Here is a 15942-nt window from a genome sequence, read left to right as displayed (position 1 = left end):
GCTACGCTATTAGCGTAATCACTCCAGAAAGGTACGCTAATAGCGTACCTGGAGCGTAGCAGGCCATGAAGAACCACGCCATTAGCGTGAGATACGCTATTAGCGTAATGAGTCCAGAAAGCTACGCCATTAGCGTGGATGGAGCGTAGAAGCAGGGCAAGGCCAACGTGGCAGCAGCCCATTGGCCAGATTATAGGCCGACTTACCACGCTATTAGCGTGGCAGGCGCTATTAGCGTAGGTACAAAAACACAGGCCCATATAAATAGCATTCTTACCTCTCTTTTAGGTCATTCACTATTCCATTGATATTTTTATACATTCTAAGAGAGAGGTCAGAGCTATTTCCAAGAGAGAGACACAAAGCAAGTGATTAAGGAGTAGATTCAACCCTAGATTCATTGAGACATCAAGGATCTTGGCATGGAATCTTCATCTTTCCTTCATTCCTTGCATTAGTTTACATGTCTATGTGTAACTATCACCTTCTTTGTAGTGTTGAGGTAACAATCAAGCTATTATGTAATCTTTTGATCTTTTAATACATAAGGTTCTAGCTTAATGATTCAATATTGTTGTTATTCTTGCTTTTAATGCTTTCAAAGAGATTCAAGACGATTTGGACACGAACTCTTGAATCTAGAATTAGAATAACAATCTATCTTATGTTATATCACTCTTGACAAGTTTGTAAACCTTTGATAATTACTTTTAATCAAGATTTTAATGCTTTCGGATACTTAATCAGGCTGGACACGGTCGATTAAGTTATCCGATCGACTTTGTTATCGTTTAAGGGATTTGGACACGAATGTTTAAACGCTAACTTAGAAATAACGATGTCGCTTTGGACACGAAGGATGTTGTAGAAATGATTGTAATAATATTGGTTATAAAGCTAGAGTCTGTTAATCGATCGAGAGATTGCTGCTGTTATGCTTGCTCGTTATCTTATACCGCAAGCGAAATAGTTCGATCTTTTCTCGTGTTTACTTTATTGTCATTTATGGATATAGTGTTACAAACAAACATTTTATAAATGATACCTTAATGTGAAAAATTGTGAAAACGCTTATGATATAACGCAACTCCCTGTGGAAAACGATCCTATATATACTCACGTGTACATAGTTATATGACATGTAGAAAAACTACATCAGAGACCGACCTTGACAGGATTACAAACGAACTTTAAAAGACAAAAATGGTTTGAATTACGAACTTAGTGTATTTATGCGACGACACAAATTGATTTTGAATGTAAAAGGATTTATGAACGGGGAAGAGACTTCCACAAGGTACCGACATTTGGGTCGAAAATCAATTTATTAAAATTTTGACAAAAAAGAAGAAGGAAAAATACAAATAATTTAGAAAAAAAATAGATCGAATATTATTAAAATAACGAAAATATGGTAAAATAGTTTTTGTTTTCCATCTTCTTTGACTCTTATTCTTTCCACTGTTTCATATAGTTTTTGTTTTACTTATTGCCAATTTTATCTTCAGCTGGAATTTTGACAAAGTTGACTCATGGTTTGTTCTGAAGTACCACTACTACTATTTTATTCCTTGAGCTATCATTTTCTTTACAAACTAAAGCACACACAGAACAACAAACCAGGAAAAATAAATTATTAGAGTTTGAAGACCTTGTAATGTGTTACTAAATTTTAGGGTTTTCATTTGAATTGGAGATGAACATCCTCATGATTTTGTTGCAACCACATATAAGCAACTAAATTGAAGATGAATTAGCAATGGAATGAGAAGACATTGCCATGAGGTGGTGGGTTTTTCCAGGGGCGCAATAGATGAGAAAAATGGCGGGGATAAGAAGAAAAAAAAGAGGGATGAAGAAGATTTGATTTTTAAATTTCAAATTTTAATGTTTACGTTTTTTCAAATTCGTCCCTCTTCAAATTTGCGTTTTTGGTTTTGGTCCCTAAAATCTAGTCACCTATCGTCTGTGATGCCACATAAGCCACTTTTGCCATCTTAGTTTTTGCCACGTGTGACTCCGTTTGCCAGCAACTCTTTTTTTTCAACGGAAGTTAACGTTAGGGACTAAAACCGAAAGGTTAACAACCTACATGAGTTGTTTTAGAAAGAAGAAAAATGCAAGGACGAAAACATATTAAAACACACGAACTTACATAAACATTTTACTTAAGTCATTATTCTTTAATTATTCCTTATACAGTTATACTTGGTCTCTCTGGCTTCAAATAATTATTGGCTCGGTCCCTGAGGCTGATAGTGTAGTTGTGTTGAAACTACTTAGTGTGGCTTTTACAAAAATAATGGCCAACTTGATACCAAACAAGCCCTTAGTGAATGATATTTGTGAAGATGTTTGAGAAAATGACATTAGAGTGTATCCTCTTCTAAACAAACGTTAAAATTCCACTGGCTATCTATCCGGGACAATTGCTCGTACAAAAGCTAAAAATCCCGCCACTTTCTGAGAAGCTTCCTAACCATAACCAACCAAATCTCAATTGTTTGTTTCTATTACTTTTGCTTCTTAATTAAGTTCAAAACAAGACTACTCAAAGCCATAACAGCAATACATGCTAGTGCTAACCTGTCTCTAAACAAAACAATAAGGAAAACTAACAAAAGCAAAAATTCTTATCCTTATAAGCATGACTTCTCCGCCACAGGCTCATCGGAGAAAAACCTCCGGTAAGACCCCGTTGAATTCTTGCCGTAAACTCCATAATTCACAGCCAGAGAAACCCTCTGGCAATGTTGATCGTCGGTTTGTCTCAACTCCTCTGACGCTGAAGATGCAAACTAATGACACTGTTCTTAGGCCATCAAAACTGCTACTGAAGGTGACAATCGAAAACAGCTTGGGCGCAATTCAGATGTTGATGTTGTCTGAGGACACAGTTGAAGATTTGATAAAGGCGGCGTTAGTGTTTTACGAGAAGGATAAGAGGAGGCCAATTTTGAAGAACACTGATCCAAGGTGTTATGATCTTCATTACTCCCAATTCACTTTCCAAAGTAATGACTTCTTACTAAAATCTTTCCCCTAATTCTATGTTTTGAGCTGAAGTAAAGTAATGTTCTGTTTTTCATTCATGGACTGGTTAATTTGGTTCTCATTGTCTCACACAATTTTCATTATGTAAACTACATAATCATGATTTCAAGTAAAATTCACACTCATGTTATTTCATTCAAATCTTGAAAACAACTACCAAAAATAGTACTAAAACTACAAAAGGATAATGGTTCACATTCACGAGTGTGTTGAATTATTGTGAGTTGCCTAAAAAAAACAATCATTTTGAGTTGGTGCAGGTTTGAAGCGAGACGAGAAGTTAGTGGGCTTGGAGTCAAGGAATTTCTTTCTCTGCTCAAAATCAAAGCCAGCCGTTTCTTCATGCACCATGCAGAATGAGAATGTGGCAATGGATTCTTCATTTCCTTGGATGATTTTAGTCAATTTTCTGCTATAAAATACCGTTGGCATATCACTTCTCCTGCAGGGAATTTTATGCAATTATATAAATATCTCACATACGAGAAACTAAAATTAATCACATATTAGTAAGTAACATTCGGCACGAAATTTTACATATGTCACCTGTCGAGTATGTAATGAAATTTTCTGTATCAATAAATTTTAGTTTCTCCATCCCATTATAATTATTTTTACTTGATTTTTTTTAAGCATTTTACTTGAGTTGTACATAGTTCATAATAAAATGACATAAATAGAAACGAAATGTCTAGTATTATAAGTATCACGACAAAAAGAATCAATTTCATTAATCTCATTTGAGTGTTTACAAGTATTATTGAAGTTAATAATCTTTGAGTTGGGTAGGAAACTAAACTCGTTTGAATTCATAATTAAGCATTATAAATAATAGTTCTTTTTAAGTTTGCATTTGAAACTTAAGACACATTCTAATGTGTCAAGCCAACAACATCAGACCTACCTACACGAAATTAAGCTCATTTAAGATGTTATCTTATAATAAAAATGAGGAAACTAAAACCAAACTAGTAAAAATTCAAGACAAAACCTGAATCTAAGTCTAAATTAAAAAACTAATATTTCCACCATTCTTTTCTACTTACAAGACAATTAATCAACAATTATTTTTTATGAAATTATATTTTTTTCCATCAATATTTTTTTTTTGAGAGGGCAATTTTCTTTTCATCAGTTTTTTTTACAAGGTTAAAAGTAACAACAAGACAAAAGGAAAAAACTACTTACTCTCTAGAAAAGAGTGTATTAGATGCATCTGTCCTAATGTATTTATTACACTGACAAAACTATTCTAAATTTTATGTTAAAACTCAAAATTATTCTTAAGCTAGGGTAATGCTAACTTGTGCCCTTAGAGCACATGTTTAAGAACATAAAGTTGAAATTTTGTCTAGGAAATTGTGTCAATTTATTCTTTTAGAGATTGAAAATTAATGTTTTGTAATAAATATTTGTCATTTATGGAATTTTTAACTTGTGCCTTAACACGGCCCAAATTTTAAAGGCAAAAGGGTAAATTAATTTTCAAATCTCTCTCATTCTCTAGTGAACCAAACATGTTTTTAATTAAAATCATCTCCTCCCACATCTTCCTTAGTTTGAACCAAACATATATTTAACTAAAATGTCTCTCTTCCCCTCCCCACTCATCCCCTCCTATCCATTAAAATCTTTTCCCTCCCCTCCCTTCTGTTGAACCAAACAGACCTTAAGGGCTTTAAGGAGATTCATGGATAGAGATGAAGAAAAATATCATTATGAGAAGTGGCTCCAAATTTAGCCACAAAGTCTCCGCATTGGGTTTCCTTCCCGAATAATATGGCAAACTGTGACATTTCTTAGCTCCATTAACTCTTTTATGTCTAGGATCAAAAAAACATACATATGGAATCTCAAAGGATTTAATTTATTAGTTATTTGCTAAGGATTTAATTTGTATACACGGATAATCCGTAATTTTTTACATATTATTATTATATGAAAGTTAAAGATTTGTGAAAATATTTATAAATAAAATATAAAATAGTGGCGTTGTGCTGTAATTTGATTGAATACACATGTAAAAATAAGATTCATTGACATATTTTATTAAACTAGCGAAAATAGCATCCATTTTTTAAATCAAACTTTTCTCCTTCTATGTTAACATTTGTTACAATTTTGGTCTCAACTCTTTTTTTTTCCCTATAAACAGTGACAGTTGGAATCTGAATAATGCGATTTTTGGTATCACAAATGATATTTTGTCTAAAGATTCAATATTAGGGCAAACAATGACTTTTTAGGACTAAAAATTAACATTTTGAGAGTATCACGTGTTGGGACTAAAATTGTAACATACGTGAAAATAAAGACCAAAAAGTTTGATATAAAAAAAAGACTATTTTCTTTAGTTTGAAAAAATAGGAGATCGAAAGAGCAATTAAACTTAAATAATATGGGTAACCAAAAAAGCTTAAATAATATGTTTCTTTTCAATTGTCGTTTGAGTACAAAATTTTATTCCTATTTAACCAATGTTTTGATAGTTTAATGATACAATTATTTAATTATACTCTTTTTCAATTGTTCATACTTATGTCTTTTCAATAAAAATAATTAATGTTATGTATTTGAAAAATTAAAGTTTATTTTTTTAAAGAAAGTTTATTTTTGAACAAAATTGGGTTGCCTATAACAATTGATTCATGAAGAGTTGAAATTCTATAAATAAAATTAGTAAAATTATTAAAAAATTTAAGTACAGAATAAAAGAGTAATTATGATGAAAAAAAAATAAAGAGATTCAAATATATGTTGATTTGTTAATGATGTTTTTGCACCAATAGTTAAACCTTACCAAAAGAGTAATCTTAACATTTAAATCTATGTCACACAATGGTTGAAACATATATTTTGATTAAAAGAGTTGGAGGAAAATAAATTTTGTTTAAGTGAAGAATGAGTTAAATTTGGATTATTATTATTTCGAACCCGGGCCACCACAAAAGAAAATTGGATTATTTTTCTTTTTTTTTGAAAAAAGTTAAATTTGAATTAATGTGAAGTTGGAATATGTTTTATCTTATGTTGTTTTACAATTATTAAAATTAAATTATTTTGCTTTGGAATATTGTTTTACAATTATTGATAATAGTTTGTTATGTAAGAAAGATAAAGTACGTGTAGTTTGTTAGGGGAAAAACTCAAAAAGATATACTCCCTCCGATCTCAAACATAAGAAAATATTCTTTTTTTAGGTTCATTGAGTAATTAATGTATCTAGTCTACATTGTAAAGCAGATACATTAATTATTCAATAAATCTAAAAAAAGAATATTTTCTTATATTTGAGACCATACGAATTTGTTGAAACACGATTCATAAAATAAAAACAAATACTCCCTCCGTCTCACAATTATTGTCTCTTTAGCATTTTTTATTTTTCTCAAAATAATTGTCACTTTACAATACCAATGCAACATTTATTACTTTTTTCCACTATTATACCCTTATTTATTGAATTTCATCCAACTTAACTACTCCACTAACTACAATTAATAAGGGTGTTTTAGTAAATGTTACTAATTTTACCATTGAAATCAACACAATTAATCATTTCCTTAATAACCGTGCACAAACCTTAAACGACTAATATTGTGAGACGGAGGGAGTAGAGTATTGGTTCCTTGTGTGAAGTGGATCGTTAACATTGGTTGGCACATGACACGATTCTTAGCTTCTCCGAATTGTATTGTACCTCAGGAGCCTCCTCGATCCTCGTAGGTTTCCTTCTTCTGTTCTTCTCCGTGCTGCGCACAATTCCCTCATAGCTGCTATCGTGCGCAGTTTTCGTCGATTGATTCATTGAGCTAAGATACAATACAAGCACTGAAAAATCACAAGTTAGAGAAGGAGTATGGCTGATATATTCGCATGGCTCTTCTCCTTCTTCACCCTTATTGCCTTAATTGTAATCCTTATTTATCAGGTCAAACTCTAAACCCTTTAACCCATTCTTTTCCCCCTTTTTTATTTTTAGTCAACTTGAATCGCCCCATTATGTAAAGCTTTGTTTTTTAGCTCAATAATTCAACTGGGTATCTATGATATATTGATTTTGATCTATTGCATATTCAAATGCTAACTTTGTTTTACATTTTTTATTATTTCAGTTAATGTGCCTGGCAGACCTTGAATTTGATTATATAAATCCATATGATTCTGCATCTCGAATAAACAAAATGGTTATGCCTGAGTATATCACAGTAGCTGCCCTGTGCGGTTTCTACCTTGTAACAGGACACTGGGTTATGGCACTCTTGTGTGCTCCTTACCTCTACTACAATTATAGATTGTAAGTTTTCTATCTAAATATAAGTCTTGAAATAAGCCATGAAAATTTATTGTTAATGAAAGATACTGATTACACATTATAATGTTTTTGAGAAACATGGTAGAAATTAGCCATTGTTTGCACTCGGATTTATGAGTGAATGGTAGTTTGAGTTAGAAATTTGGATCTTGGCATTATTCGGCATTGTAGTAGTTTAGTTCTACGACTGCTCTGTAAAGAGTAACTCATTAATTGTACATAAGATAAACCAGTTTGATAGCGCTATAAAGTACGTGTTGGTTGATGTTTCATGGAATTGCTAAGCTTTTTTCGCTGCTAATGATTCCTAGATATTTTGATTCTAAGAAACTTCTTCACGGGGAAGCATTCATGTGTGATCAGTAGTTTGGGTGAGGGTTTGAAAGAATTTTGTGTCTCTGGTTTGTTCCGCTTTATAACTCGAGTGCAGGAGTGTTGAGAGAATCAAATCAAACTGTTCAACCCAATTTTCAATTTGGTAGTTCTTTTTCCAATTTGTTGTTTGGTTATCTTGGTTTGGTTTGATTTTCTGGGGCATGATTGATAGTGTTGTCTAGTATAATAAAGCCATAAGGCCACAAATTGGTTTAGTTTTTGTTCAAACCTCACTCTTTTCTAGATCTTCTATTCTTCTATTACTCATCTAGCTGTAGTACTCAGTTTATGTAAAGGTCAAAACATTATAATTTTTTTTTAGGAATTAAAAAAATAAAACCAATCAGGAGCAGTGGTTCAGTTCTGAGTTTAGTAAGATCCCATGTCATGGTTTGATTTATAAAAATAGAGGATTAATTAAGGCTCATTATTGTACTCCAGCAAAAGAAGTGATATTTATTTTTGTACCCCCTAGCAGCAGTACTCAGATTAACAAAGTGCAGTTTGAACCTCAAACTGAACCAAACTTGACCATCATCATCTCTATTTTTGTACTCCAACGAAAGAAGTGACAATACCCTTGGTGCATGAAACAAAAATGGAAAACCAATGCAATAGCTGTAATTGTATTTTGGTTCATACTTTATTTATTTGCAAGGTTTTAAATTGCATCTGTAGTCTCAGCTACGTTGTAATCCTTGATATTGTGAAGAAGTGCAGACAAATGTAGTTGATGCGACTGCAATTGATCATGGATGCTATAAAAACTTTGAACTTGCAATTGCAACTGCATTTTGCTATTTCAAATCATGTTTGTTGTAATTGCTAAGTAGGCTACAGTTTTGGATGTGTTCATTGGTTCTTAAATCTCATCCATGTTTTCTGGGGGAGATATGTGATGTCTGAATCAGTAACTTTGAGCCGAAAATGACCTATTGTTGTTGCAGCAACTCTAAAGCATTTGAGACCATAGAAGCACAGTCCCCTCAAAATAATAGTCATATTTGTGTTGACGTATTAACGTCAGACGTTTCACAGACCCTTTTGATACTGCTTTGTATTTACATTTTTGTTATAAACTTTTATGCTGATATAGATGGCAATACAGTGATAATCAGATGAAAATTAAAATTTACAACATTTTAGTGTGTTTACAAGGTGCAGTGCTTGTTTTATACCATAATGTATATAAGTTTACAACTGTGTTGTGTTATATTATTTTTAAAATTTGTAGTATCACCATGATAGCTTAATAAACTGGAATGTGCTTAGTATGGTCCTGGTAACAGTATTTGTTATTACTCTGATCAGGTACAGTCAAGGAAAGCATCTGGTTGATGTTACAGAGATATTCAACATGCTCCCTTGGGAAAAGAAGCAACGGCTTTTCAAACTCTTCTATCTGATATTTATCCTATTCCTCTCCTTATTTTGGTAAGTGACTTGAAAAAAGGCTTCATATTCATAAAAAAGATGTGCCATTAACTTACAATTCTTGCATTTGCGGCTGCAGGTTGATCTACACATCATTGGACGACCCTTATGAGTAGTTGTTTTTGATTGCTTGTTTTGTGGAATGCTTTCTGGAACTGAGCTGCCAGACATGTGCAAATGAGACTAGCTAATTACTTCCCATATTTGACGTCTATTATGGACTAACTTCTACTCTAGGTGTGGGTTGCCATTGCCGGTTTCTGTTGTTGGATAATAAAACATCCGTGTCTGTATATCGTTAAACTTAAATCAGATTTATTACCTGTGTGGCTCGTGTTTTCTCATTGATTTAAATCAGATTTATTACATTTGTGGTTCATGTTTTTCTCAATGATAATGCAAAATTATTAGTACAACTCTGCCTTAACTGTCTTGTACCAAAAATACACGATGAAGAGTAATGCTATTCAAAATCGTATGAAGAATGTAGTTTGAAACTCGTTAGTTAGGCAGCTACCAGGTTTATATAGTATGGTAAGTAGGAACAAGGATTCTATATGAGAGGTTTACTGTGGCTGGAAGAAACCACAAACGTTATGCGATCTTTACATTCAAAACAGGCGCAGTAACCACAGATGAACTCAAAAATAATCAAAGCTAATATAATGGTGCGTTTGTTTCAGCTTAAAAAAAATAGATTTTGTGTTAAAAGTATCTAGAATTTTTTTTTAGAGATTTTAAAAAAAAAATCTGAAATTAGTTTTGTTTGCCTACTACCAATAAAAATCAATTTTTGTTTAGTGTTCCCTTACTTTTTTATTATAAACAAAACCAATGTCCTCTTACTTGTTTGTTCTTTACATGGACAAACTTGCTATGCTGATTCAGCAGAAAATCAAGGCAAATTGGTGACTTCTGGTGAAGTTTTCTAAAGAACGCAATCTAATTTTTCATTTATTAATTATAGATAACAACTATCTCCTTTTTACTTAACCAAGGCACACTAAGCATTTGTTTAGTTCAATCATACTAACAAAGCATTTTGGATCTTATTCAAAAAAATAAAATAAACAAAGTATAGGAGTTTTTTTTTTTTTAAGCAGAAAGAAAATATATTAAATGAAAAAGAAAAGTACGAACGACGGGGGACGAAAACCTGACTCAGTGAGAACAAACAAAAGTGTAACAACAACCTTAAAAGGCAATGCAACGAGTGTCAAACTACACTTTTTAGCACCAACCCTAAAGAGTAAATAACATAATAAAAACAAACAAAGGAACAAATATAAAGTGAACTGACTCAACCACCACGGATACAATCCAGCGAACCCAACTCAAGACGCGAAACGAGATTGCAAAAAGAAAGTGGTGTATGAGTGTTCCTCTTCGTATCACTGGAATGCATAGGAGATTTTTTTATTATGACTAGAAGCGTTAAAAGCTCAATTAGCTGCAGGATGGCAGTGGAAAGAGAGGAGGCTATTAACCAGAACAGTGAGGGTTATCTTAAGCAATATCTCCCCGATGTCATAAAAGGAATATTGTGATTCTGTGTGTTTGTTTTAAGAGAAATAGGCAAGAGAGAGTTACAGAAGAGAGAAAGAGAAGTGAGAAATTTATCTTGTTTGGTTAGAAGAGAAATAAGGAAGAGAGGCACAAAATAGATGGACCACACAAATTTTTCATTTCTTCGCTCAATTGCGAAGAAAGGGAGAAGAAACGCTCTTCCTTTCTTACATGTTCATTATACCCTTTTTCCAATAACTCGATGTAAGCAATTTTTATGTGTTTAATTTGTTGGTATCGAATATTGTTCCCATTTTTAGTGACAAACTATAAGAGACTAATCCTCAAATCTCACCTGAATATTTAAGCAACTTCCGATGACAATTGGTAATTTTCATAAGCTTTTTTTTTTTTTTTGTAGTCATGTGAATCAGTCTTTTTTTCTTTCTTTCTAACCTATCATAGATTTGGGTCATTTGAGCTTGTTATGAGACTAATCCTCAAATCTCATGAGAATATTTGATCTTTTTATTCTCAAGCTAAACTACCTATAAATTGATGATTCAATGAGCGAATCATGATTCTCTTCTTAGAAGAGAGTTGCGAATCATGATTCTCTTCTTAGAAGAGAGTCGGTGTCAATTCTCTCTCAATATCACATCTTATCATATCTTATCTTTATCATATTTTTGTCTTATCATGTCGAGCAAACATAACTATGTTAGAATTAACTCAAGTCAATTTGTGGATTTGTTTTGGAATCAACCTGAATTTTTTTTACTCCTTGTTTAGAATTAACTCGAAATTAAAGACTCTTAATTAAATTACCTTAAATGATTAAAACAGATTTTATCTCAAAAAAATTATCTTAGATGACGATATCAAAATGACATCTTACTCCTTGTGGAAGTTTCAAAACACAGAACTACATTCCCTATCCGCTGTTTGTCTCCCATTCCTTCCATCGTCGTTCACCTCAACATGACGGTCGCACCCTACACGACCGTTTCAACCCCCCGTGTTTATTCTCCTCCTAGGTAATCTCACACAATCTCCCACAAATTTTTCAATTCAATTTCAACTAATTCTCACTCTGTTATTTTCTCTTTTTCCATTTCAGTGTTTCCACCAAAATCTACTCCGGATTGAAACTCCAATCTTCACGTGTGCCCATTTTCTTAATTTCATTCTTCTTATTCAATTTCATCACTTTGTATCTTTTTTCATTCACCATTTTCAATTTCAGGTACTTTTGGAGCGTTTTCAATTTCATCTAATGTAAACTCTCAGTTTTTTGGTAAAGTTAACAAGGTTCTCAATTTCAGGTAATGGGTTGTGGGAATTTCTTATATTGAAATCTTCATTTTGTATCAGCAAGTAATTGATTATGTCACTGGTATTATACACTTGAAATTGACATTTTTTTATCAAATGAATAATTTTTTTGTTAATTTCCTGTTGGATGCAAACACAATGGTTTTATTTCGATACATTTTTCCTAGATGCTGGAAGCAATCGTTATTATTATTATTTTCGGATTAGCAGGCAATTCTAAACCACGATCGTGTTCGTAGAGGACAAACCGTGGTGTTAAATATTATGATTGGTATTTTTTTTAAGGAAAATGATATTTGTCGCGAGAAATGGGGTCGCAAAAGCATAAGTGGTAGCACGGTAAAATATTAATGCTTGCTAATTAGTTGCTTCCCAAGAGGGTTTTCCGGCCAGGAGAGATCTTAATCAGTTATCTTTAATTTGTGAGTCCTTCAGGAGACAGTTTGTCGTGATATATAGTAGTTATCTTTTTTTAATCACAAATGTAATTTTGCGAAGAGCGTTATTTTAATATTCTTTGACCAATGAAAGTATGGATTAAAACATGGTTTATGTCACTTGGGAACAATTAATATGTTAGAATTCGTAGAAGACTGAAATAATTTTAAGTGAAAATTATATATATCATTGCATAAATAGACTGATGCAAGCAATGCCAAACTTTTATGTTTTTAGGTATGCTAACCAGAAACCAGTAAGGGCACAAATTCGGATGATGCCCATTGGAACTCCTAGAGTCCCCTATAGAACACCTGGTGAAGGAACTTATCAATGGGTTGATTTATGGAATGCCCTTGTAAGTTGTTACATCTTGATATAATGTATTGCTAATTGTACGCTTATCTAAGAACTGGTGAAGGAACATAGTAATGGGTTACTTTATGACGTAGTCATGGATCAGATGTGAACCTCGAGTTTATTTTCGTCTTTTTATTAAGTTAATTATTTAGAACTGTTGCATTATTTTATGCAGTATCGAGAACGTGTTATCTTCATAGGACAAGAGATAGATGAAGAATTTAGCAATCAAATATTGGCAACGTTGCTGTATCTTGACAGTGTAGATAACTCCAAGAAGCTCTACTTGTACATTAATGGTCCTGGTGGGGATGTAAGTAATGATTCTAATGTTTGGTGGTCAATAATAAAATCCTCTTGTTTCTAGTTTAATATTCCTTTTGACGATCAGCTATTTAACTCGCTTAAACTTTCAACATTTGCAGCTTACGCCATGCATGTCTCTCTACGATACCATGCAAAGCTTGCAGACTCCTATATGCACCCATTGTATAGGCCAAGCTTATGGTCTTGCAGCATTTCTACTTGCAGCTGGAGAGAAGGTATTGTATTATCCCACTGTCTGTTAATACAACTTGTAGAAGTTAAACTTGTCATAGCACGGGGTTTAAGGTTATCGATTTGCATTCAATAAAAAGATTTCCTACATTACGGGACTGTACGGTTAGAGATTTGCATTCTCAATATAATCAAGGATGGCCTTTGTTGAATGGACTTTATACTTACCTACAGAAGAGATATCTATGTATTATACATTATCCCCACCACAAATATGATTAAGGATCATGCTTGACATTTATATGCATTTAAAATGACTGCATGATATTCTTATCATTATCATTATATATAACCACAAAAGAAGGAAATGAGTTTTTTTTCTCTACTTCTGTCGCCAAAGGTGAGTACCTAACATGTATTATATTTATAGCACAACCTTAACTGTCATGAATGATCATATTACCAGCAATATCAACTGTCGATTGTATGTTAAAATGAAAAAGTTGGCAGGTCCGGTAGTTTGAAATTATGGAAATGAAAAGTAATTCAGAAGAAAGAACAATAGTGAACATTTTACTACTTTTTCAGTCATTAATTCCATCACAATCTTATTCCAAATATTCCGCTTTGTACTCCATTCTGCTTTGTTGTGACATTCATTTCTAAATTGGTTTTGTGCTACTTGTGCTTTGTTCCTGCAGTATTGAGTCTTTGACTTCTCTAAGGTTATGAAAATAGTTTTGTTGATCTATTAATCATCTTGTAATATTCTGTTGTATTAAGGGAAATCGTACTGCAATGCCTCTTGCAAGAATTGTTCTCCAATCTCCAGCAGGAGCTGCTCGTGGTCGGGTATGCCTGCCTTTTTTCTGAGATAGATGTCATCGATAAGAATTTGTGTATTTAAGAAATTGTTGCTTTTAATTTTGAATCTAACATTGTGAAAACTCTTTCAGGCTGATGACATACAAAATGAAGCAACTGAACTTCTTAGAATCAGAGATTATCTTTTCTCTGAGTTGGCTAACAAAACAGGCCAGCCTGTTGAGAAGGTCAGTTCACTTTAAAATGGAATTCATGGAGATAAATTAGAATCTATAACTTCTGTTGTTTTGTATGTTATGATTGTATGATTGCTTGACCAAATAACTTCTTCTCTGTGGAGATAAATTAGAATCTATAACTTCTGTTGTTTTGTATGTTATGATTGTATGATTGCTTGACCAAATAACTTCTTCTCTGTATGAAAAAAAGTTCTTGAAAAATATTTGGATTTCCTTTGTAGATGAAGTTAAATTCAATTGACTCTGCTTTTACAAGGATGTGTTTATTCATCCTTTCGATATCTAAGCTTCATTCTGTTTCAAGTCTGTTTTACGTTTATGCCATTTTGTGTATCTTAGAGTTCATTTTTTCATGGATGTTTATTTCGAAATTTCATAATGAGTTTTATTTACTGGAAAATTAATTTTTAATCCATATCTTCAGATCACCGAAGACTTGAAAAGGGTAAAACGATTTGATGCACAAGAGGCCCTTGACTATGGGCTCATTGACAGAATTGTCAGGCCACGGCGCATAAAAGCTGATGCACCTCGCAAGGATGCTGGCTCAGGCATTGGTTAAGAACTCTTGGTTTACAATCCATTTATATTACTGAGTAATATTTGCAGAACCAGAATGCTTCGCGTTTCATTTCCATAGTGAACTTTTGGAATATGTATAATGTTTGGATAGTCATATCTTGATGCTCGTTGCTTGAATTCCAATTCTTACTGAAAGCACTATTTAAATTGTAAATTGTTGTGAAACTTTACAATATCCTCTATTTTCTCCTGCAACTTTATCACATCTCAAGAAATAAAAATCAACCATTACATCTCCCTTAAATGACATTTGCGATGTCCGTTTCAATGAGTCTTGATATTCCATATGTAAAAATGATTTTATATTGAGCAATTCTCATTTATTTATTTTTATTAAATGTATATCATATCATTTAACAAAAAAAAAAAACTTTTTCTATCTAGTCAAATTAGTTGCATGAATCACACCACATTATAACATTAAGTCATGAGTCATATTTTGAATTTATCTTGTCTGTTTGGGTGTTTGGAGGGGAGTAGAAGAAAAGAGAGAAATCTTCCACTTTTATAGCTGTGCAATAACATTACCCTTTATCTACTTGACATTTTGTATGATGGGATCTTAAGTATATTAAAACATATTGTGATATTGTATTTGTGTATCTTTTGCTAAATTTGCATTCCATAATTATGTTGTACTCCTACTTAGACTTATGGTGTGTTTGGTAGAAGAGAGATAGGGAGGAGAGAGATAGGGAAGAGAGAGTTAGAAGAGAGATTGCAAACTCATCATGTTTGGTTTGAAGAGAAAGAGGGAAGAGAGACCCAAAATGTATGGACCCCACCCACTTTTTGTTTCTTCGCTAAAGTGCCGAGAAAGAGGAGAGAAGTGGACTTAGTTTATCTTTTTCCAGAAATACCCATGTGTTGCTTTATTAACTTGTGTTTTTCTTTTTTTACAATTTGTGGTTTTTATTATATTGTTTACACGTTGGGGTTGCTTGTTGTTCCAGCATTGCGTAATGAACTGTGATAGTTTGC

General features: G+C 32.7%; 3 protein-coding genes across 3 annotated transcripts; all 3 read left to right on the top strand.

The window, feature by feature from the left end:
• Positions 1-2546: 2546 nt before the first annotated feature.
• LOC146901513 (uncharacterized) lies at positions 2547-3651 on the top strand. Its single transcript, XM_085737430.1, has 2 exons — positions 2547-3014; positions 3315-3651. The coding sequence occupies exons 1-2, from the start codon at positions 2648-2650 to the stop codon at positions 3470-3472; spliced, it is 525 nt and encodes a 174-aa protein (XP_085593556.1). The 5' UTR covers positions 2547-2647; the 3' UTR covers positions 3473-3651.
• Positions 3652-6668: 3017 nt separating this feature from the next.
• Positions 6669-9594, top strand: LOC146901512 (protein cornichon homolog 4-like). The gene is made up of 4 exons (XM_085733745.1): positions 6669-6985; positions 7170-7351; positions 9056-9178; positions 9258-9594. Exons 1-4 carry the CDS (start codon positions 6914-6916, stop codon positions 9292-9294), a joined length of 414 nt encoding a protein of 137 aa, XP_085589871.1. The 5' UTR covers positions 6669-6913; the 3' UTR covers positions 9295-9594.
• A 2004-nt stretch (positions 9595-11598) lies between these two features.
• On the top strand, positions 11599-15205 carry CLP2 (CLP protease proteolytic subunit 2). Its single transcript, XM_085731771.1, has 9 exons — positions 11599-11721; positions 11805-11848; positions 11931-12009; positions 12695-12815; positions 12993-13130; positions 13243-13359; positions 14099-14167; positions 14272-14367; positions 14804-15205. Exons 1-9 carry the CDS (start codon positions 11666-11668, stop codon positions 14939-14941), a joined length of 858 nt encoding a protein of 285 aa, XP_085587897.1. The 5' UTR covers positions 11599-11665; the 3' UTR covers positions 14942-15205.
• The last annotated feature ends 737 nt before the right edge of the window (positions 15206-15942 follow it).

This window comes from Medicago sativa, chromosome 8, assembly GCF_051527215.1.
Source record: "Medicago sativa cultivar Bolivia chromosome 8, Bolivia_mono, whole genome shotgun sequence".
NCBI lineage: Eukaryota > Viridiplantae > Streptophyta > Magnoliopsida > Fabales > Fabaceae > Medicago > Medicago sativa.
This window is presented reverse-complemented; position numbering and strand designations above follow the sequence as displayed.

What these genes read in the sequence shown, in the direction of transcription:
- CLP2 (XM_085731771.1), top strand. Translation starts at nt 11,666, where the DNA reads ATGACGGTCGCACCCTACACGACCGTTTCAACCCCCCGTGTTTATTCT. An exon ending in AACAAGGTTCTCAATTTCAG is followed by an intron (nt 12,010 to 12,694) that starts GTAATGGGTTGT and finishes TTATGTTTTTAG; the next exon opens with GTATGCTAACCAGAAACCAG. An exon ending in TACTTGCAGCTGGAGAGAAG is followed by an intron (nt 13,360 to 14,098) that starts GTATTGTATTAT and finishes TGTTGTATTAAG; the next exon opens with GGAAATCGTACTGCAATGCC.
- LOC146901513 (XM_085737430.1), top strand. Translation starts at nt 2,648, where the DNA reads ATGACTTCTCCGCCACAGGCTCATCGGAGAAAAACCTCCGGTAAGACC. An exon ending in CTCCCAATTCACTTTCCAAA is followed by an intron (nt 3,015 to 3,314) that starts GTAATGACTTCT and finishes GAGTTGGTGCAG; the next exon opens with GTTTGAAGCGAGACGAGAAG.
- LOC146901512 (XM_085733745.1), top strand. Translation starts at nt 6,914, where the DNA reads ATGGCTGATATATTCGCATGGCTCTTCTCCTTCTTCACCCTTATTGCC. An exon ending in CTCTACTACAATTATAGATT is followed by an intron (nt 7,352 to 9,055) that starts GTAAGTTTTCTA and finishes TACTCTGATCAG; the next exon opens with GTACAGTCAAGGAAAGCATC. An exon ending in CTATTCCTCTCCTTATTTTG is followed by an intron (nt 9,179 to 9,257) that starts GTAAGTGACTTG and finishes TTGCGGCTGCAG; the next exon opens with GTTGATCTACACATCATTGG.